General features: G+C 36.1%; 1 protein-coding gene across 1 annotated transcript in view; it reads left to right on the top strand.

Moving 5' to 3' along the window:
* Positions 1 to 19,712, top strand: part of LOC128500911 (voltage-dependent T-type calcium channel subunit alpha-1I-like) — a 56,673-nt gene extending 36,961 nt beyond the window's left edge. The window contains exons 4-8 of the mRNA XM_053470281.1: positions 8,272 to 8,431; positions 9,602 to 9,917; positions 10,871 to 10,963; positions 11,875 to 12,181; positions 19,252 to 19,712. Coding sequence (XP_053326256.1) covers positions 8,272 to 8,431; positions 9,602 to 9,917; positions 10,871 to 10,963; positions 11,875 to 12,181; positions 19,252 to 19,712 — 1,337 coding nt within the window. The remainder of the gene's footprint in view (positions 1 to 8,271; positions 8,432 to 9,601; positions 9,918 to 10,870; positions 10,964 to 11,874; positions 12,182 to 19,251) is intronic.
* Positions 19,713 to 22,859: the final 3,147 nt, after the last annotated feature.

The following is a 22,859-nucleotide window of genomic DNA, read 5'->3' on the forward strand; positions in this document are numbered from 1 at the left end:
TGCAAACCTGTTATTTATGATAGAGACAAGAGTAGCTATTTCAGTCCAAGCAAAATCATAATAAACCGATGTGGCTGCTTTATGCATGAAAATATAGAGGTAACCAATATACAGAGTGTTTTAAAAGCACATTAGAAGGCTTTATACACATAAACATGCATATTTAAAGAGAGTGAGTGGGATTGAGCTTCCAACCTAGCTATTATATCATTGAGTTTCTGTAAGATACATAGCGTAATAAGACATATGTTGAGCACAAAATCTGCTTACAACATATTTCCTAACACTCCTTGTTTGGTGTTAACTGTGTATTTAATTTCTGAATTAGCAAGTTATGGGTACTCATATGTTTCCTATTTCTATGTTAAACATAGGACTGTACAAGGCTGTGTATACTGTACATAGTGCAGTACAGACCTATAGTCCAAGAACATTTCAAGATGCTTGCTTTTGTGCTCGAAGGGAAGTAAGCCAGTTTGTAGAGTCAAATGCCAAAGATTTACATACATTGTCATGTTCTAAGCATGCGTGACCAACATAACATCCTGTATGATGTCACTGATTAAAGTCTTTCACAAGAACATGTCATATTTGGGGCAAAGAAAAAGTATTTATTTCTGGCTGTACATTGATATACAAAGTGAATTTTGGCAAGGATTCTGGCCTCAAGGTGGAAGCATAGTCAACGATTCTACTAAGCATGCTTTTGCTATGATATAAGGGCTTGTTCTCCAAAACAGAGGAGAATGTTTGTCCATCACTCCGCATTGCATAGGCTTAGCTTTTATGCTTGATCACTCGTGTCCCATTTGCAACGTAGTATGCTAGATGTGGCGGCGTGCAGCACACTGGAACTCTCTCTAAATTGCAAGAAAACACAATTGATTGCCTTCAACTGCCACCCTTCAAAGACTTCCCTTAAATGGAACTGGGTTTTCTGAGAAGATCCTTCTAAACATAAGCACTGCATGAAAGCTGGTGTAACAGATTGGGTTCCAGTGTCCGAAAAATTAGTGAGCAGGGTACCATGAAGTATTTCAATTATGTGGGGGTGAAACTACAGAAATAATTGAACAAAAGCATTTATTTCACTGGTTCTTTCATTATATATAAAAACAAGGATGGCAAGTCCTATTGCAAATAATTAACACATATCCTATGTCTGTTCTTGATATGGACTGCTTTTTTAAAGATTTGTAGGTGATCAACAATCTTGAAAGTGAAAAATAACTGGTAGATCATAATCTCAGAAGCTATAAACGTTTGGCATCATTGAATACACATACCAGGTTTGCTTTAAAAAAAATCTACATTATTGGTAGTAGAATCACCAGTGAAATCAACGCCATTGTTTGGTATTCTGATTTTAAATGTTTTTTTAATTATTTTTAATAAAAAAAACTGCATTAATTTCTAATCTAGGGTTTTTTGTTAATTGGATGATGGTAGCGGGTACCAGATCACCCAATATTGGTATGGCACTGCAAAAACCTAAATTCCCTGCGTTGTGTCTGATGTCACATCACACACCAAAGTATGAAAACTCTACAATCTCCATAAAGGTCACAATGAAAGACACTATTATAATGTCATTTGTTTATCGTTCTTGGCATGATGTCCCAAATAAAAAACAGATATTCAACATGCTGTACCCACTGTGAAACATCAGTACTAAGTACACCGTGTTTAAGATATGCTGCAGAAAACAAACTATTAACTATTAAGATTTAAGAGAAATAGGAAATGAATGATGATTTGCATGAAACGAGTAAAGAACCATCGGTGAGTCACTCTTAAGCATTATAATGACATATAGGACTAAATTACTCATAAACAAATGAAACCATGATATTTTTGTTTTCATTAAAAAAAAAATCATCATTCTTGCCAAGCAGCAGCTGTGACAGAGTTGGGTCTTCTCAAAGAGAAACTTCACAATAATATGATGTAAAGGCAGAGTTTGACTTCTGTTATGGCTGTGCACGTTAATGGACTCTTGCATATAAACATCACGAGCACGCGGTTCTTTTATGGTTGTCAGTTTTATGAACCCAATTAAGTGAGCTTTTTTGGAGCAGTAAAAGAAAGCTGTAATTTCTACCTCAATACAAAGTAAATTAAACCCATGTATTAAGCTGTTAATTCCTGGGATGACTAACCTTTCCTACCAGCCCTACACTGAATGATTGAGACTTTTGTCATGGATGGTCCATAAAAACGTTGCAATATAACTGATATGAGTAACAAGGTGGCTTTTTGCCAGTGTTTCTCAATTCTTGATCATTAACACCAATATCTGTTGCCGTAATGCCTTTTAATGGACCTATATTATTTTTTTATTGATTTATATAGTGCCATCATATTCTGCAGTGCTGTACAACGGGATTAAATGTTTTCATACTGGCTCCCAACATTCTCTGCCAGAATAAGATTTGATTATTTTGTTTCAAAATGTTGTTAGACGGTAACGTTAAATTAATTCTAGTTAAAAAATATTTTTTTAGCAGAAAAGGCATTGATCAGTTAATTGCTTTGTTTTTAAGTAAAATACAAATTGAAAATGGAGGCTGCTGGTTTGAGCCCCGAACAAAAATGATTAAGAGACGTCAGCCTCAAAATAAATATAGATAAATATTATGTAGTCGTAATTTGTACAGTTGTTACCTACAGAGATATTAAAAACTTGTGATTACATTTATGGTACTTTTATTTCAGACTTGTACCAGAATGATTTTTGGAAATGTCTTAACAGTTTGATTGTTGAGTGACGCATAAGTCATAAGTGGCATGGTCATATATATGTTTATTAAAGGTAATGCTTAATGGGACTGTAGATTACCCGTTGGCACTTAGGAACTCTCAGAATCCTAATCAGTTCTTGGTTCCACCCTCCCCTCAAAGCATCAAAGCTAATTACCAGCTTCTAAATGCCTAATTAGTAAATTAGAAAGAGCCCAACATTAAACAGACAAGGGCTTTTCATCCGATAGTTACACTAAAAATTATCCTTCTGGTTTATCCAAAGCTAAGAGCAAAGCTTGAGATTCAAAGTGAAATTAAAAATTGCAGTGCCCAATTGTGAGCAGAGATTTCTACCAGATTAATGGCACTAGCAAACATAGCCATCTGTTTGCCCACAAATTGAGAACAGGGTGGAAGACTAATATGAACGGCTCCCAGAATTGCAGAATAAATAGTGAAGGGAGGGGCATGCAGTTTTTTTTTCCCGCTCTGCTTGCAATTATTACATTATCTGAGTTTATGAAATCATACCCCTGTCATACAAGGGGCAGCAAACCTAGGATAGCAATATTTCAGAGGCCTTCAGGCAAAATAATAGTGTTCATTTTTTTTTAAATAAATCTAAAGGCATTCTAAATTTCAAGTTTTTCATCACATTTAAATCTGGGGCGATTTGATGCAAACACTTGAATATTAGAACTGGTTAAGGCCTGGCTAAAGCAAAATTCAATGGTGCAGTCAACATTATCACCTCAATAGGGAGCCAAACATTATTTGACTTTTTTTGTGCTGTTTAAATATATTTTGTATTGTCCCATTACATTTCATTTAAAAAGGTTTGCAACAACTATTACGGAGCTTTCGATTTGAACAGAGCTGTTTAGAATGATATGCTAAGATTACTCCTATAATTTGAATGAGTATCTGTTCCTCCAATACAGGTTTATCAGGCCCTTCTTACACATCTCTTTGTGCAGGATAATTTAAAACTAAATGGGTTAATGTACATATTACTTGTTTTTAGCAAAGCTGGATGCATTTTATGGTTTTGGACATTAGATCATGGTGTCATAGGTTACCCCATCCTAGCTCACCCTAGGGGTATTTGGATATAGCCAAATTTCACTAATTGTTGCATTTGTCATTGCAGAGGTACATGCAACCCATGTATATATGCATAAACATGTATATGTTATATTTATATGTGATTATGAACCATGTGTTTTTATACAAAAAACTAAAACTGTCTGCGTTGTTTTTTGTATACATTGTACAGCCAATACACTGTTTCTTGCAGCATGCTTACACCTGTTCGGTAGGCCTCATATTACACATTTGTATTATTTGAGCCTGTGACTAGCTTAGCGCACCGACGGTTTTTCTTTTCCATGTGTTTTTTATAATTATACATAGTGTTTTTGTGCATAATGAAAGCCACAGAACTTATTGCACTCACAGTAATGCTTTCTCAAACACAGAAAACAGCTGTTGCAGCTTGAATTGCATTACTGGATCTCTAGGTTATTTACAAATGATTATAAATAATTATTTCTGTTTACTGTGACCACTTCAAATATGATATACAGTATAATCAGGAACATATCAAGCACATTATTAAATAGTGATTTAGGTTGAAAATGCTGCAGGTCCACAGGGGTGAGCCTAGGATCAGTGGTGACTTACACCTTACACACACACACATATATATACCGTATTTGCTCGATTATAAGACAAGGTTTTTTCAGAGCAAATCCTCCGAAAAATACCCCTTGTCTTATATTCAAAGTCGTCTTATAATCAGACCTCAAATAGAGGTCTGACTACAACCACAGGCATAACCATATGATGACACATGCTTAGGCTAACAACATACATACACATGCTGGCGCCAAAACATAACTCACACACACACACGATAACACCATACACTAACAAACACACACGCTAACACCATATGCTGACACACGCTCATGCTATCATACACTAGGACCCACACATGATAACACCAAGTACGGCTGCTACAGCCCCACTACTGTAGGGTTACCTAACGGACATTATGTGGCCTTGCTGACACTTTCAGTTACCCGGGGCCTGGGTGCCGTGTGCGGGACCAATCTGAGCTTGTAGGTCCATCAAGTTCAATCCTGCTGTTGATCAGGGAGAAGGTAATAAAAATACCTACATTAAAGTGGTCTCCAAAAAAAGGGGAACAATGCCTTGCTAACTCCAAAATCTGATTTCTCAAAGGACCAACATGCCATAATTAATTAACATATATAGGCTCTTTATACTCTGCTTTGCTAAAAAAAAGCACCTTATTTAATAGCATCAGTTCAGTTTTATGACATTCCCCCTGTAGATACTGAATTCAAAATTTCTGTTCTTGTCCTGTAAGGAACACTTTCGACTGCTTTAGATGAAGACCTCAAGTCTCAATAGATGACTTATTGTCACAGAGGAGATTTGTATGAGCCCTGTATGTATCTGTATAATGTTATCATATACCCTCTAAGATGCCTTTTTTCTAGTGAACTCTTTTCTAGCCTTTCTTCACACCTAAGGAGTTCAATTTCATATGTTATTTGTCAGCCTGTCCTTTTCCAAGTCCTTTTAGAAAACTAATGCATATTCAAAGCACCATTACCATAACCATTGACTTAAAAAGCCAAAATAGTATTTTCCGACGACGAGGCAACCTCTTTTTATGCATGACAATATCTTATTGGCCCTTATTGTTGTTCCAGTTTATTATTTAGTGACTTCACTAATACAACCCATTGAAGGTATAACTTGCACACCTATTTATTCCTAAATGCAAAATGCATGTGTATAGTGTTGTGTGACTGTGTGCTGTGTAGCATGCATAGTATCACTGTGAATTGTTTTTGGTGCATATGTATAGGGTAGGGTAGGGTGTGTAGAGTAACCACAATACAGTAACACACACTCACGCTAACACCATGTACTAATATACACTAAAACACATACATACAGTAACACAATGCTAGTAATACAATTACATGTGCTAATGCCATATACTCTCTCACAAGCGTGCTAAGGCTATATACTGTCACACGTGCTAACACAGCATACTTACACAGTTGCTGCCCTGATACCATGGGGTCACATAACATGTATGCTTTGGTTCCCAGGTGCCTTAGCAGGGCTGATACTCCACCTGTTGGATCTTCTGGGAAGTGGAAGCAGTGGCTAAGACCACTAACTGCCAGTGGACATGTTCCAAGGCTACCAGACAGTGGCTAAAGAGGGTTACTGAGTAGGGGGCAAATACAAGGCTTGTGGTTAGGACAAGATCACAGAAAGAGCTGGGTGGATAGGGCAGTTGCAGGGAAAGGGCTGGTTGGAGAGGACACAGGGGAATAGCCAACAAGGGGAGGGGGAAAGGGCAGGGGTGATGGAAACAAAACTTGGTGCAAATTGTCTTTGTCTCTAAGTGAAAAACCCCTCCGAATTTCATCCAAACGGAAAAGTCAGGAAATGGAATTTGTTTTTCAAAAATAAATGAGCCAAAAAACAAAAAAATGTCTGAATAATTTTTTGTCCACATGCACACATCTAGTAAAAAATCTCATCTACCATTTGAGAGTCCATTCCCCTAATTTGGCAAAATCTCTTCACAATGAAATAAAACCCTCTTTACACTTTACCACTTTACCTAATTTCATGTCATCTACAAACACTGGGACGTTGATATTCGATGTCCTCTACAAAATCATCGATAAACACATAAAGACATGGACCTAGGACAGAACCTTTAGAGGCAGAATTTTCCATTAAAATAAGTCTCTAAACTACATCTTTAAGACCTGTTTTCAACCCACCATTTTAAATTTGTACAGTAACCTTCTGTGTTGCATAAATGTCTTAATAATTCGGCTGGACAGCTGATTTCTATTTCTGCTAACGTCTTCAGACAGTGAAATTAAGTTAATCTGACATGATCCTAATAATGATATTGTTATTCAAAATATATTCCCAAATATTTTCCCTTAAGAAACACTCCAATAACGTACCTTCTGTAGATGGTACTTTAATTACCTGCTATGATTTTGATCCCTTTTAAAATATGGATAATATTCTCTATTACACCAATCTTTTGGCATCATGCCAGACAAAATAAACCAAAAAGAAGGTTGGGGTGTTTCTTGGCTGGGTTCCTTAAGTACCCGTGGATACCAACATCCTTTTGGGCTATCTTAACTTTATTTAACAATTTTATTCATTTTCCATATGCCAATCATATCTGCTTCAACCTTGTTGATTGGTTCATCATCACTATATACGGAGGGGAAAAATTGTTCAAGCTTCTAATTTCTCCTTATAATATTAAACAAATTACCAATGTTGGATTCCAGTAGACCAACAGTTTCATTCTTTATTTTTTGTCATTGATTTGTATTTCAAAAATTTGTTGGGGGTTGTCATTGGCTCTCTATTTTTCATTTACTACTATAGCTAATCTCATTGTCTTTTTGCAGTTTTTGGCATGAATTTTATAGATGATGCTGTTGATCCATTTGATCATTTTGGATACCATTTTCTTTAATCTAATCAATATTTTATTTAATGATGAGTATAATTCTGTCTAATTTATACAATACATTCCACCAGATTCACAAATGTAATCTGTAATGCCTTGTGTGCCAGCCATTCTCTTCTTATAACTTTAAGAACAATGTGGATGCTTAAAGGTTCCATTTTCTTAATCAGAGAATAGCTGTTTTTAGCTTTCTAAAGATTTTACTTATTTAATCATCTATGAAGAGGTCTGCCTTTAGGTTAAAATTTATACTCTATGCGTTACACATCAGTGCAAGAAAATGAGAATAGATTTCTCTTTTAAGCTGGCAATGGAATATATATACTGCGGGGGTGATTCAACCGCAGCTTTGCCAATTTTATTTTAGAAGTTCATTGCATTAGTCTGCTGATGTGTAGATTAGATACAGACCGGTTTTTTATGCTTGATGTGTATTGTAGGAGTGAGCCATTAGTCAAATCTTGGCTGATTCTCCCGATCAAGTACTATTTCCCTTTAAAGGTGTTGTCTGGAGAGTATCAGCATATGATATGATTATGTTAATGCATAGAACAGACACAATCGTAGGGTGAGGTGTGTTAACAAGTTTAGTCATCTGTGTGCTGTGACTTCCTTACCATTGCTTACCATCCGCTCTTTACTCTGTGTGCATGATTTGTAACATATGGACACTGGAATCAATGCCATTAGTGACTGAAGGGGCCTGCATGAATTTCAGCAGCATCCTGCTGTCTGGGATTTCAGAAGGATTAACCTTATTACAGTTTTCTTTTATTTCCTTTGTCCTTTCCACACACATCTTCCATCTTTCCCTGTTTTATGGACATTTCCCACCCATGCCCTTCTTCTCCTTGTGCTTTTCTTGTTCCTGCCTTTCTCATGCCCTCTCTCTTTTTTTGTACCCTTCCACTTTACATTCCTATTATTCCCTTCTCTCCGTCCTTTTTCTTCTTTCTTTTTCATCTCAGGTATGAGGATCCTCGTGAATTTATTATTGGACACACTACCCATGCTGGGAAACGTTCTTCTTCTCTGTTTTTTTGTCTTCTTCATTTTTGGGATAATTGGAGTGCAGCTCTGGGCAGGATTGCTTCGAAATCGATGTTTCTTAGAAGACAACTTTACTATGTAAGTCAGGTTTTAACTTAATGTGTGCAATATATTGGCATAATTAATTGTAAATTTGGTCAAAAGGCCAAAATGAAGAATTCCTTCACTCAACAGTGTGATCAGCTGAAAATTACATTTCATTTTGTTTTGCTTATCTAATACCCTTGTTACAGTGAGAAGGGCCAGTCAGAGCGCACATGCTGCACTCCCATTGGTCCTTTTTCCTCTCAGAGTGTCCCACAGTTTAAAGTAACTTCTTGCACTATCCATTTAGAAAAAAAGAGAGGGATATTGTAGGCTACAGAGAACCTCTAATGGACGGAACAGGACAGCTGCAATCTACAAACTCTGAAATTTTGACCTCAGTTTCCAGCCTGATTATAACAGACTACAGCAATATGCCTTAATAATCATCGTCCTGCGATAAGGCAGGTTTTAAAAATTCTCCTCGCAGATGACTGTTTATGTGGTACAGGTGTATCTGTCAGGAAGACTGAGTGGCTGCTTCAATTGGCTGTACTATTGTAAAGAAATACTGAAAATCAGTGTCTTTGAAGAACAGGGTTGAGGATCAGTGTTTGTAGTCTAAACTGGTTCAGTAGAAAATACTATAACCATATGAATGAAAAATTGGTCAACTACTCATACTAATATGTATCTTCCGTGTCCATTTATTATTTTAATATATTCAATCAACATTTTAAGCTGACAAACATTTATCTTTAACATCACCCAAATATCCATAGTTAATAAATTGGGAGAGTCTTACATATACATTGTATTCATGTAACAGAGTAGCCCACAGGCTATATCCCTCTAGCCCAAAAAGCTCGTAATTTATGGTATAGGGCTTCAAGTACAACTTTATGATATACAGTTCATCTCATTAAGAAGTTAGGCAAAAATCCCTAATACTAAACACAAGAGATTCAGAACGTTCCATAAGTTGTTATGAGTTAAAACATTTCATCTTTCCAACTTTACTATGCCTTACAAAGTACTAGCCTCAGTCAGTTTATCCACCAAGAGGACCTGCACTGTCCTTTGATACAGCATAGGTGACATTTCTGGAGTGACTGATTTAGCAATGCATAGTGGAGAGGGATGACATTTTGAACTTAAGTGCATTTAGCACTATAGTTAAGGCATGATTTCTAGTTTCATGTAATATTTTTTTTTTTATTTTAGACAAGGAGATATATCATTACCACCTTATTACCAACCAGAGGAAGATGATGAAATGCCATTTATCTGTTCCTTGTCTGGTGACAATGGAATCATGGGTTGCCATGAGATCCCTCCTTTAAGAGAACGTGGTCACGAGTGCTGTTTGGATAAAGAAGATTATTACTATTACAATTCAATTCGACAAGAGTTTAATGTCAGTGGGATGTGTGTCAATTGGAACCAGTACTATAATGTATGTCGTACCAGCAACACCAATCCCCACAAGGGTGCCATCAACTTTGATAACATTGGATATGCCTGGATTGTCATTTTTCAGGTAAGTTAATGTTAAGAACTTCCTCTTAAATATGTGTTTACAATCCAGGCACATTACAACCATCACTTGTAATGTTAATTACCAGAACATTTGTTATGTAAAGTTAGGTTAGTGATAACTTATTAATACTTACTTGTGGGTACTGTGAAGTGCACTGCCTGTAGTTGCACAATCCAACAGGCCGCACAACCAGCATTAAAGTATTTAAAATATCCTTTTGTGTGTAACTGGTATACTACATTAACCAGCCCTGGCATGTTGTCACCAAAAAGCGCCTTAAAAATTAAGATTTTGGATTCAGCAGTTTTAGATAGATTAGTGGGAATAAACACTTAATATGTAGGTACTATTGTAGGTGCTGTTCTACCTATTCTATCAAATTTACTACATTTGTAGCTAAATGCAGCATTAGAAACAGTGTTCCTTGTACTGGCACTCCTGGTGCCTGTGTGGCATGCAGCTGCCTTAGCATTCCCCGTGTGGCTTTGTGTATGTTGTTAGAGTGTGTATGTGTACATTGATGGTGTTAAAGTGTGAGCGTGTTAGTGTATTGTGTGAAAGGGTTTATTATGTTAGAGTGTGTGTGCACATTTGTGAGGTTATGGCATTATCACACGATAACCTTGTGTGTGTAACATGACACCTTGTCTGTGTTTGTATTCAGTGTTGGCATTTGTAAATGTATGCTGGTTGCAAGTGTGCTTGTGTTACTTTATGTTGTTAGAATGTGTATTAATGTATTTCGTATTAGCATGTTGGTACTTGGGTTTTAGTGGTAGTGTCTGTGCCAATGTACGGCGTTATGGATGAGCCCACAGCTAGGCTCTAACCCTAGAGATACAAAATCCCTCTTGCGTGGGAATGGGGACCATACAAACATTTAAATAGACCACTCAGCTATCATATGCACCTTTAATAAGTGAATTGGATTAACAGAGTTCTCGTTTTCATAGGTTATTACCCTGGAAGGCTGGGTGGAAATAATGTACTACGTCATGGATGCCCATTCATTTTACAATTTCATCTACTTTATTCTTCTTATTATTGTGAGTAGCTTAAAATAAAATCATTCACCAAAACTCACTTGTAATGTTTTACACTTGAGTACAGAAAGTCTATGCAAAACATATTTTATTGGCTATAAATTTATTCAGGTCCATTGGAGATGGCTTTTTACTCTTCCTCTCTTTACAGATTTATAGTCCAGGAGCAACAAGGCAGAGACACCGATGATACCCCTTTATTAAGATTTGTTTTTTTTAATAGGGTTTATACAAGGTGCTTTTGTAAAAAGAGGAGAGGTGATGAAGGTATATTATGGGAAAAATTGTGTTTGAAAAAGGCATCAAATAAGTCTGAGTGAGTGAGTCTAATGTTAAGCCTTAATATGCCTCAAAACAGCCTTGTAGGCACTTCTAGTCTAGTCTGCCTTATAAGAAATGTGACCCTAATCCTGTTCCATTTACCCTGTTTGGTGGAATAGATTTGAGAGTCTAGCTGCTAGGAACTAATATTCCCGCAATGCTAGTTTGTGCTTCGCACTAATGCACCAGGCAAAGAATCATAAAACACGTAGAACTGAGCCACCAAAAAGCAAAACCATAGCCATCAATGTAGCGTAAAATTCAAAGTGATTTCTTACCATCCATATGAGATTAGGCATGGTGAAACCTACAGGTTGAACAACAGTTAATATACTGAGTGATAATTATGATGCCTTTTCATTGATCACTGTGTGCAAATTAAGACAAAGTTTCCACATGGCTTAACAATTAAAAAGCAGCTGTTGTACATAAAGTATGATAACTATTACCATCCTGGCTGCAAGAAGAACAATTAATCTGTCTCTTCCCTCATGTTGCAAGAGTTTTGAAAATTAAGCCGAGATGTTAATAAATGTATAGGATTCTGCTGTTTCAGATGACTGTAATAATCTCTGTGCTGTTCTTCGGTATAGGTGGGATCATTCTTCATGATCAATTTGTGCCTGGTTGTCATTGCCACTCAGTTCTCTGAAACAAAGCAGAGGGAACACCAGCTGATGCAGGAACAGAGAGCTCTTTATTTATCCTCTAGCACGGTGGCTAGTTATGCTGAACCTGGGGACTGCTATGAGGAGATCTTTCAATATGTTTGCCACATCTTAAGAAAAGCTAAAAGGCGTACTGTGGGTCTTTACACCAGCCTCCAGAGCCGTCGACAGAGTCGCCATGAGCTGACCAAGGCAAAGCTTGGGATCAATGGAAAGGAACCTCACCATCTGTGTAAGATTTTAGTAGGACAAAAAAAGAGAACTGTGCTACACTGTCCCTTTTTCACATGGCAAGAAACAAGTAGTTTGTATCTTCTGATGCAGAAATAGCCCAGGATTGCAGAACTCTTAATGACAAATTTCTTTGCGATCTTAGTTGTTGTTCTGCCTTTAATATTAAATGGACCTCATGCGTTAAGCACAATAAAGAAGATAATTAAGAAGGAGGAGGATATGCCCTACACCGGATGTTGTTCTAAAGGGAATCATTAATCAAAAATATTAGAAAACTAATTTTATTTTTATGTATTTAAAATATTATGCAGAGTAGTACTCTAGAAAAGCTCTAGAAATAATGTTAAAATTAGTACCCACTGCAAATGTTGTTCTTCAGCCATGATATTCATATCCGCTTACTACTCTTTCCTCAAGGTTCTCTTAATTTTCATCAATTGCGGGGTTGAACTGCCGAGGCGATTATATGGAACAGATCAGCAGAATGCTGAAAGCAGCACAGAACTGGGGTGGGCCTCAGGGTTACATCCCTATAAGACATTAAAGTAATGCATTTAATCAATTTATGTCCAGCTAATTGCTAGAATTTCAAAAGCCAAGTGTTCTGTGTACTTTAACATAAGCTTTAATTGTTCTAATTTGTAGTGAAAAAAACAACTATTGATTACTATTTTGTTTCTGAAACAGAGCAAACAGTTTTAGTTGAAGGCACATTTTAAGGGATGAACAGTTAACAGCTAATTAAATAGAGACCCTTTGGAAACCATTTAATGTTTAGAGACTTTGGACACCCAAGGAGTGCCAGTAGGTAAATAAAGGCTCCATGCGCTCAAGAGTACCAGCGTCAGGCAGATTTATTGAGACAAAAAAAACAAGGAATGCCAGTGAATATTAAAATGTTGAATTTGCATCTAGTAATTATTCGACTAAGTGATGCACTGAGCTCTTTGAAGCTTTGGGCAACACAGCAAACAGTTTTCTTGTATCTAAAGGTTTCCATTTGGGTAGAACCAACTGTCTTGTGATAACAGGCGTTGAAGGAGGTGATAGACTTTGAAGTTGACATTTTAGATATATTAAGTGAAATATAGAAAACTAATCTATATATGATTTCCAATATTTGATGCCCTTTAGGGATGAAAGATAAAATGAATGTCCTTATTAATCTTTAGCTCTAGATTTTCATTGTACTTTTAATTTACTGGTTAAAAGATAGATAAGTCAATATTAAGTCAAAACATTTGTGCCTTTTTCTACGTTTACTCATCATTAAGAGTTAGGGCACGTCTGATGAGTTGTGATATAATATTAGAATAGAACAGATACAATTTGTTTCAAGGTTCCCAAAAGAAAACAATATCCTAGTTAGCCTAATGAGCAATAAATGTTTTTTTCGATCAATACAGATGCTTGAATGTTTACAACATATTTTTCTTTAAACCTCTTTATCGACACTCTCAAAGAATTCTAAAACAATGTCAATTCTTGTTCAACTACATTGACAAATTCTTATTTGTTTTAGAGATATATGAAGCCTGATTCAATGACCCATCTAGTTTCTAGAAACATTGGAATACAGCATTTTACCGCAGGCAAAAACCAGTCTGCATATCAAGTCTGCCCACTTTTCAAGATGTAAAGACTCTTGATCGGTCATTCTTCTTGTCTTAAATTCAGAATAGCTTTATGCAGATCCCATGTTTGTTTAAATTCTTTCTCTGTATTAGACCCTAACACTTCTACTGGGAGACTGTTCCGTTTGTCTACCACCCTCTCAGTAAAGTAAAATGTTTTTAAATTACATCTAAGCCTCTGACCCTCTAGTTTTAGATTATGACCTCCCTTAACTTTTCTCCTCCTTTGAAGGAAAAAAATAAATGAGTCCTAAATGAAACCAATCAGGAATTCAACTCCTCAGACCCATAGTCAAGTAACACACATTGATTGCTTAACAAGTGCACATTTAGCCCTAGTAATCTAAGAACACCTGACAAAGAACACTGTTTTCAATTTAAAATCTATTCTCGACTAATCAGAGCAAAGCAAACCCCTAGGCAGCCAACTGAGATCGAAATTATTAAACAACAAGGTTCAATTAACTTAAATTAGCTGTTAACATGTGTCCAGAATCCCTTGATAAAAATTCATACATTCCTCAAAATTCATGTATTTATGTCAGATACAACCTTTACATATACATTTAAAATCCACCCAGTATCATCATATTTAGGTGTTTTGCATACATACAGTCTTTTTTTAAAAATAAAGTTCACCCTCTTTAAATTCTATGGTTTTACATATCAGGACATATCAATCATCTATTCTTTAGCAGGTTAAACAATTAGGTAAATACAACCTCAGATGAACAACAACATATTACACTGTGTCATGATTTATTCCATAAAAATAAAGCCAAAATGGAGAAGCTGTGTGTGATAAAATAAGTACACCATTAATGGGTCCATAGTAATTAAGATGCTAAGTAGCGCACAGGTTCTGCTAATCAAATGCCATTGAATAACTGATCATTAGCAACTGTGACCACCTCTATAAAAGCTAAAGTTCTTGCAGTTTGCTGGTCTGGAGCATTCAGGTATGTGTTAACACAGTGCCAATGAGGAAAGACATCAGCAACGATCTTAGAGAAGCAATTGTTGCTGCCCGTCAATCTGGGAAGGGTAGTAAGGCCATTTCCAAACAATTTAAAATGTATTATTCTACAATAAGAAATATTATTCAAAAGTGGGAAACATTCAAGACAGTTGCTAATCTTCCCAGTGGACATCCCAACAATTTCACCCAAAGGTTAGACCGCCCAATGCTCAGAGAAATTGCAAAAAACTAGAGTTACATCTCAGATTCTACAGGCCTCAGTTAGCATGTTAAATGTAAAAGTTCATAAAAGTACAATTAGAAAAAGACAGAAAAAGTATGGTTTGTTAATGTGAGGCCAACTGTCCAACAGCTAAAGCTTGGCCAAAATTGGGTCATGCTACAGGACAATGATTCCAAGCACAACAGCAAATCTACAACATAATGGCTGAAAAGGTAAAGAATCAAGGTGTTGCAATGGCCCAGTCAAAGTCCAGACCTCAACCCGATTAAAATACTGTGGCGGAACCTTAAGGGAAATGCACATAAACAAATGCCTGAAAACCTCAATGAACTGAAGCAACTTTGTAAAGAAGAGTGGGCCAAAATCCCTTTACAATAATGTGAGAGACTAATAAAGTCATAAAGAAAATGATCACTTCAAGTTATTGCTGCTAAAGGTGGTTCTACAAGCTATTGAATCATAATATGTACTTAGTTTTTGACACATGGCTTCTCCATTTTGGCTTTATTTTTGTTGAATAAATCATGACATGGTGTAATATGTCATGTGTTGCTCATCTGAGGTTGTAGTTACCTAATTCTTAGACCTGCTGAGGAACAGAGGATTCTTATTCTGTCCTGATATGCAAAACCATAAAATTCAAAGAGGGTGTACTTTCTTTTTCACTCAACTGAATGTAAGTAGTAATTAAACGTGTGTAAATCTTAGCTATGTAATATAATGTAAATTTAAATCAATAATAAATAATAAGGATGAATATAAAAACTACAACAAAAAGCATCCAAATAAGTAATGAAAAGGGTCTTTCCTGTGATGTGGTTGTAGCAACGCTGGCACACTGAACATAATTCAAGGAACTTGAGTGTGAAGGTGGAATGTCAATAGTTACTGTTGAACCAACTCTAGACAAGTATTGATAATTAATATCATTACTATATTACTAACAATGAAATGGTTAATTTATCAGTGCTGATGTATAGTCAGACCCCTCTGTGCATGTGCTGTGAGTACTTTACTATGCATTCTTCTGAACAAAACCCCCCCAAGCACTTACCTCAGGTAAAAAGTGCAGCTTCCCCCTCCTTCATAGCATTGAAATTAATGGTAGTACTTTTCACGCATGCGCACAGGGTTGGGACAGAGTCAGTATTGGAGCAGACTGAAAGTAAGCAAGGTTAGATCGAGGCCCTGGAATACTTATACTATACTATACCTTATTGCTTGTACTCGGCAACACAAATAACACAACATTTAGTATAAAACAAAAACAGTTTATGCCTCATCAGGATGTCACATTAAGCATTGGTACCTCTTTATTCATGACTGTAAGGCCAAACACATCTCCTGCTTGGAAAATAGGCTAGGGGCTGTGAAGGGCAAATGCATATTGAGAATGGCTACAAAATCCCCCCATGCATTTACAAGGGGAACACCAGAAAATAGGGACAAGTCAGCTATCAAATGCATTAACCCATTCACAACAAAGCCATTACATGTACATACTCACAATGCAATGCATTCATGACGATCCCCGTACATGTACAGGCTGCTTCAAAATGGATGCAATAGCCGCAACTTTAAAGCATCCACGGAAGCCTCATTCATTGGGAGAAAAGCCCCCCCCCAAAAAAATGGCCACTGCCGAATCAATCAACAAAGATGGCCAGCTAAAACAGCGATCACTTGCTAAGCGTAATCGGTGTAGCTGACATGCCTTGATAACGAGGCACCCAGCAAACCCCCCCAAATCGCCCTGTCAATGCTCTGAAGACCAACCACAAACGCTGCCACTCATAAGATGGCGGCGCCAACTGAAAAGCTAACAAGTTCATAGAGGGTCTATCCAGCTCTCTCCGCAAGTTGAATGCAGGTACATGCAAGTCAGTAGAGCCCAGCTTACAAATCACATTGTGATTAGTAAAATATTTTTTTAAAAAAATGGTGAGATGTATAAATATAAATATAAATATATATATATATATATATATATATATATATACTAGTTTGATGGTGCAAATCCAATTGACCAGGTCCACAGACTAAGAAGATGTGGAAATTCCCCCAAAAATGCATGCCCCACAAAGGTGGCCTTCTACCTCCCAAATAACCCATGCATGGGGGGTGTCACTGTCAAACTTTGACAAAGGCTGGTGTTAGAATTAGTCTATGAAAATAGTTAAAATACAAGCATTTGAAATACCCTGGGTGGACATGAACCCAGGATGACCAGATTTGGAAAAAAATGTTTTTGAAATAGCAATATGCTAATTGTACTTGTTGCCCTATAACTTGTAGAAAAAAGCCAAAAAAACATAAAAACATTGGGTATTTCTAAACTCAGGGCAAATATCAGAATTTTGTTAGCATTTTTTTTCATTAGCTTTTGCAGATTTTAAATAAATAAAAGTAAAAAAATCCCTTTTTTAAAAAGATTTTTACCATATTTTATAATGTTTTTTATGGTACATTAGATGATATGATAAAGATAATAGTGTCTAAAGAAAGCCCTGCTTGACGTGAAAAAAATATATAATGTGTGTGGGTACACTATAAGAAAATTATAACTGAATAGCGACACAGCAAAAATGCTTAAACAGCCTTTTCCCCAAAGTGTACTACAAGTAAAAACAGTCTTGTCATTAAGGGGTTAAATTGCATATGATGGCACGAATAACACCTTAAGACATGATTGTCTAGTAAATCTAACATATATCATTCTAACTTACGCTTTTATTCTATGGACCACATTAAATTACTTAAGCACAAATGATTCCATTAGCTTCAATTATACCTTTTTACCGGTCGTTGTCTAGTTTCTACACGTAAGTATTTGATTTTAGACAGGTCATTGAACCAGAAACCATGCTTTATTCATCTCTGCAAAAGCCAACTGAGCCCATTGAGTCCCCCATCCGGTAAACAGACTCTTTGCAAAAGTGCATTACAACTTTTACACCAGAGAATAAGTAAACCAAAGTCACTATAAAAACATGCTGACAAAATGTTTTAATGCACCTACAGCTAACAATTTAGCCATACTTGCTTTCTTAGAACATAAAACTATATTCAGAGTATATTTTATTTATAAGGATTATATCATTTTATTTAACTCATGTTATGGATTCTGATATTGCTTCTGTGCCTAATACCTTTCAGAATTTGGAGTATGCCTAGGTGTCAAGCATATATTGAAGCATGTATACCTAGTCAAAAATAAGAGTTCTACACTAGCCCTTATATAAAATATATCATTTTATTGTACAAAAATTAATACATAAAAAACATACAAAACATTAAATTATATAGACAACAGAGGTTTGTTAGGAAGATAATCAGAGCATATAGAGGAAATATGGTTATGTTACATAAAGTGTCTCGAGTGCATGTAAACCATCATAAAGATATAAAGGTGCTAAGTTATTCAAGTATAATTATATCTTACTCTATATAGAGTGCACCTATCCATTATGTTGACTATAAAAAAGTGTATACATGGTAAATATCGCTCACTATGAAGTTAACCAGTATATAAGGCACTATAGACATCAACAATAAATACCTAGGGAATTCCAATCATAAGAATAATAACCAAAGAGCAACCAGGAGGACAATATGGGTAAGGAGCATATTGCTCTTTGGTTATTATTCTTATGATTGGAATTCCCTAGGTATTTATTGTTGATGTCTATAGTGCCTTATATACTGGTTAACTTCATAGTGAGCGATATTTACCATGTATACACTTTTTTATAGTCAACATAATGGATAGGTGCACTCTATATAGAGTAAGATATAATTATACTTGAATAACTTAGCACCTTTATATCTTTATGATGGTTTACATGCACTCGAGACACTTTATGTAACATAACCATATTTCCTCTATATGCTCTGATTATCTTCCTAACAAACCTCTGTTGTCTATATAATTTAATGTTTTGTATGTTTTTTTATGTATTAATTTTTGTACAATAAAATGATATATTTTATATAAGGGCTAGTGTAGAACTCTTATTTTTGACTAGGTATACAAATTTACAGGAGTTTCCCTGTTGTGAGGATTAGATCCTTATACATGCCACAATATTTATAACATTATGTTATTTGTGAAGAGTGTGGTTGGATTCTTTCGTGTTATAATATATTGAAGCATGTTGCTTTTTTTCTAGATTTATATGAAGCAAAAACACTGGTGTTTTAAAATAACTACCTAATTTTGTATTTTCCTCTAGGGGTTTGCCAGAAGCACAGCCAGTTGGATTATACCCCTCATGCTATTGTTCAGCCTATTGCTATGACATTGACTTCTGATCTTTCCAATTGCCCTCAATGTTCCAAAGCTATGTGGGAGGATGGACAAAAGCTCTCTGCACCAAATAGCACTAAGTCAAGCCGAGAGGGGGATCAGGGGCAGGCTAGTGAGAAGGGAAGCAGGAGTGGTGACAGCACTTCTGAACTGGACAAGGAGGAAGAAGAAGATGGCGAAGGCTTTTGTGAAAGTCTCTATGTGGAAATAAGAGTGAAACTTAGAGGAATAGTCGACAGCAAATATTTCAACAGAGGAATCATGATCGCCATTCTTGTGAATACAATAAGCATGGGCATTGAGCACCATGAACAGGTAAGTGACTTACATATGGTTTTTCTCTACTGGATAAAATCACACTTTGGTTCTCTGTTTTTCTTAGAATAGCACCAGATTTTAAAATGAATAACAAGTTAACTCTCCTGAGCATCACTTCATGTCTAGTTGTGTCTTGTGTGAAATTCCTGTACAGGGCTAATATTTGGCAGAGACAAATGGGACCACTTCCCAGGTCCCACACCTGGGGGCCTTTGGATCTGCTTCAGTAATCCGTAGACTTGCTTTTTATAAGAAAAAAATAAAAAATAAAAGTGAATTTCACAACCTGCAGCTGTAGGTGCATTCAATTTGGGACAAAATTTGGAAATGAATTTTGTCTGCCCCTGCCCCCTCCCCCTGCCACTTACCTTCTCCAGCCATTTTCTTATCTCCTCTGATCTCTTGGCTGATGCAGGGAGGGAGGGAGGGGTCAGTACATGAGACATTTTCTGCGGCATAGCAAACAAAAAAAAGGAGAAAGGGGAGGGGTGTGTAGTGTACTCAGTGCTTGCATTAGAAGCTTCTCTAAAATGTAATCATTGCTTTTCTTTTGCGGTAAATTAATGCACAGCTTTTCGTACAGACTGTGAAATGGTTAATTGTTATTTGCATAGTATTTATGCTCCTCCTGAGATTTTTACTTTTATTTAATGTTATAAAGGCTTACTATAAGGATGGCTTACTTTACTGAGGGGGCAGTGGATAAGTGGAACAATCTCCCAGCAGAAGAAGCTTGAGGTTCACAGGACCTCTGAAATTTGTACTTTCAATTAATGTGATAAAGTTTTACTTAATGTAAGGATTTACTTTACTGAGGTGGTGAATATGTGAAACAGCCTCCCAGCAGAAGAAGCCTGAGGTCGACAGGACCACTGAGATTTGTACTTTCATTTAATGTAATAAAGACTTAATGTAAGGAAGATTTACTTTACTGAAGGGGTGGTGGATATGTGGAACAGCCTCCCAGTAGAAGTATCTTAAGGCCCACAGAACCCCTGGGATCTTTATTTTTCTTTTCCTCATCTTTGCACCTTTCTAATATAAGTTGGTGTTTTGGTTGAGATTTTTAAATCCAATGCACAAGTCTTGTAATCAGTGGATTTTTTATTGGCAAATATCTGCTTTCTGCTCTCCTGCTGGCCCTAGCTTGCAGAACATATACACTTACTTACAAATGAGTGGCATAAATTAAAAAAAAAGGGCATAAAAGCAAAAACATACAGATGGAAGCACCTTTAAAGTAAGCATGTGGTATAATGCTTTTATTTAAAAAAAATAAGAAATAAAAGTGAATTTCACAACCAGCATTTGTAGTGTGTACACCTTCAAGCATATAGTATAAAAACGGTACGCAGTGTTTTGAGCTGTAGACATCCCAGTTTGTCCCAGAGTGCTATTGCCCCGGGTTAGAAATAAGAAAAATACTATATTGTCATAACATTGATCAATGTCATATTCATATATAAAGTACACCTACATTTTTTACATTAGAGGAGGAATGAAAAGATGAAGAAAAGGAATATATACACCTGACTTTTCTAATTAGTCACTAAGCTATCCCTGCTGGAATTATAATGACATCAATGTAATGCAGGAAAACATGTAAATTCATGTTATAGCTGATTGTAACATTATAGTTAATTGAGTCATTATTTGTTTATATTAAGATTACCTCTATAAAAACAGTCAGAGCATATTTATAAGGGCTTAATTTAGCATACTGCTGCAGAGCCATTGTTGTGTATTGTTTCTGATCCCATAAGCCTATAACTGTCACATACTTCACCATTAATCCTACAAAATACTATGATATCTTGTGTGAGACTTTAGAAGTATAAAGGCAGGGGTAAAGCAATTGTAGTAAAAGAATACACACATACTGTATATATACTGTATAGATCAAAACTTCCACTAATCTGCTCCAGGATCTTAGCTGAAAAAAAAGTAAAGATCAGGTTTTTCTGACAGCTTTTTGTTACATTTTGCTGGAAGGTTAGATGGGTAGACCTTGAAGCAGTTGATGTGAGCTTGAGTTCTTGAACTCTGATATCACAAAGAATCCACTAACTGACCAGCTTACCAGGTTTAGTAGAATCGTCTGCTATTAGCTGTTCAAATACTAATAGAGGTGGTAGAACCAGACCCTTGAGTGACCTTGTCTAGCTGCCCATGACCTGAGCCAGATTTACCCTCAAAATAATAAAGTCCTTACGCTCTTATTTGTGATTACATAAGGATCAAAAGTGAAACTCTTATAAGGTGAGCAGTTGGGCATTTATGCTGCTACATTTCTTGCATATGTAATTTTCCTATATTATAGAACCCCTAAAAACTGTGTGCATTACAAATAACAAAAAATGTATATGTGCACTTTCTTCTTCAACTTCCCTGTTTGTCCTCCCTTTAGAACATACTCCATTCTTTTCAGTCCATTGCAATCCCCTTTGCCTAATCATCCCTCTAGTTGTGGAGAACCAGGGAGAGCTGGTTTGGGCCCCTGTCAAATATTTGGACCCTGTCTTTCTGTCACCAAGATGTCCCTGTTTCCTGGAGATAGTTTGCTGATTGAGACTTTTGTCCCTGGTATATATTTGTCCCCAGATCTAATACCTGGAGCTCTGTATGTATTAACTGTATTTTCATTGTATTTTACAAAATCTGGCCATTTTAGTATAAAGGTACCTCTTGAAAGTTAGTACATAGAAAGCAGAGAAACCATATTGAGATATGCTAACGCCTTGAACAACTGTTAGTGTATGCATTACAGTGCTGAAGGAAAGTGGTTGTTCTGTATATGTACGGTATACATATTATTAGTACTTAAGAAACCACCCAAATCCGTTGATCTGAATTTGTTGTTCAATATCTGTAATGAAAAGCACAGAAACACAACATTCAGATTATGAACCCCTGGCAACAGTTACATTTATTTTTAGCATATAAACATATTCTGCTCTGTGGTATTCTGTGAAAGGAGAAATACATTAAAATTCATAATTATATATGTGAAAAGAGTAGTTTTAGAAATTCAGCCGCTCAAACTAATTGTCTAGTAACCTTGCCATTATTAATAGAAACACATATACCTCCTGTTTCTTGCCCTGTCAGTAAAGGTGAGATGATGTCAAACTACCTCCATTATGTTAGAGGTTTATTCACTTAATCAGGAGTATTTGAGTTAACTTGAATATTTTAACTAACTGTCTTTAATGTATA

This window comes from Spea bombifrons, chromosome 6 (assembly GCF_027358695.1).
Source record: "Spea bombifrons isolate aSpeBom1 chromosome 6, aSpeBom1.2.pri, whole genome shotgun sequence".
In the NCBI taxonomy this organism is placed as follows: domain Eukaryota; kingdom Metazoa; phylum Chordata; class Amphibia; order Anura; family Pelobatidae; genus Spea; species Spea bombifrons.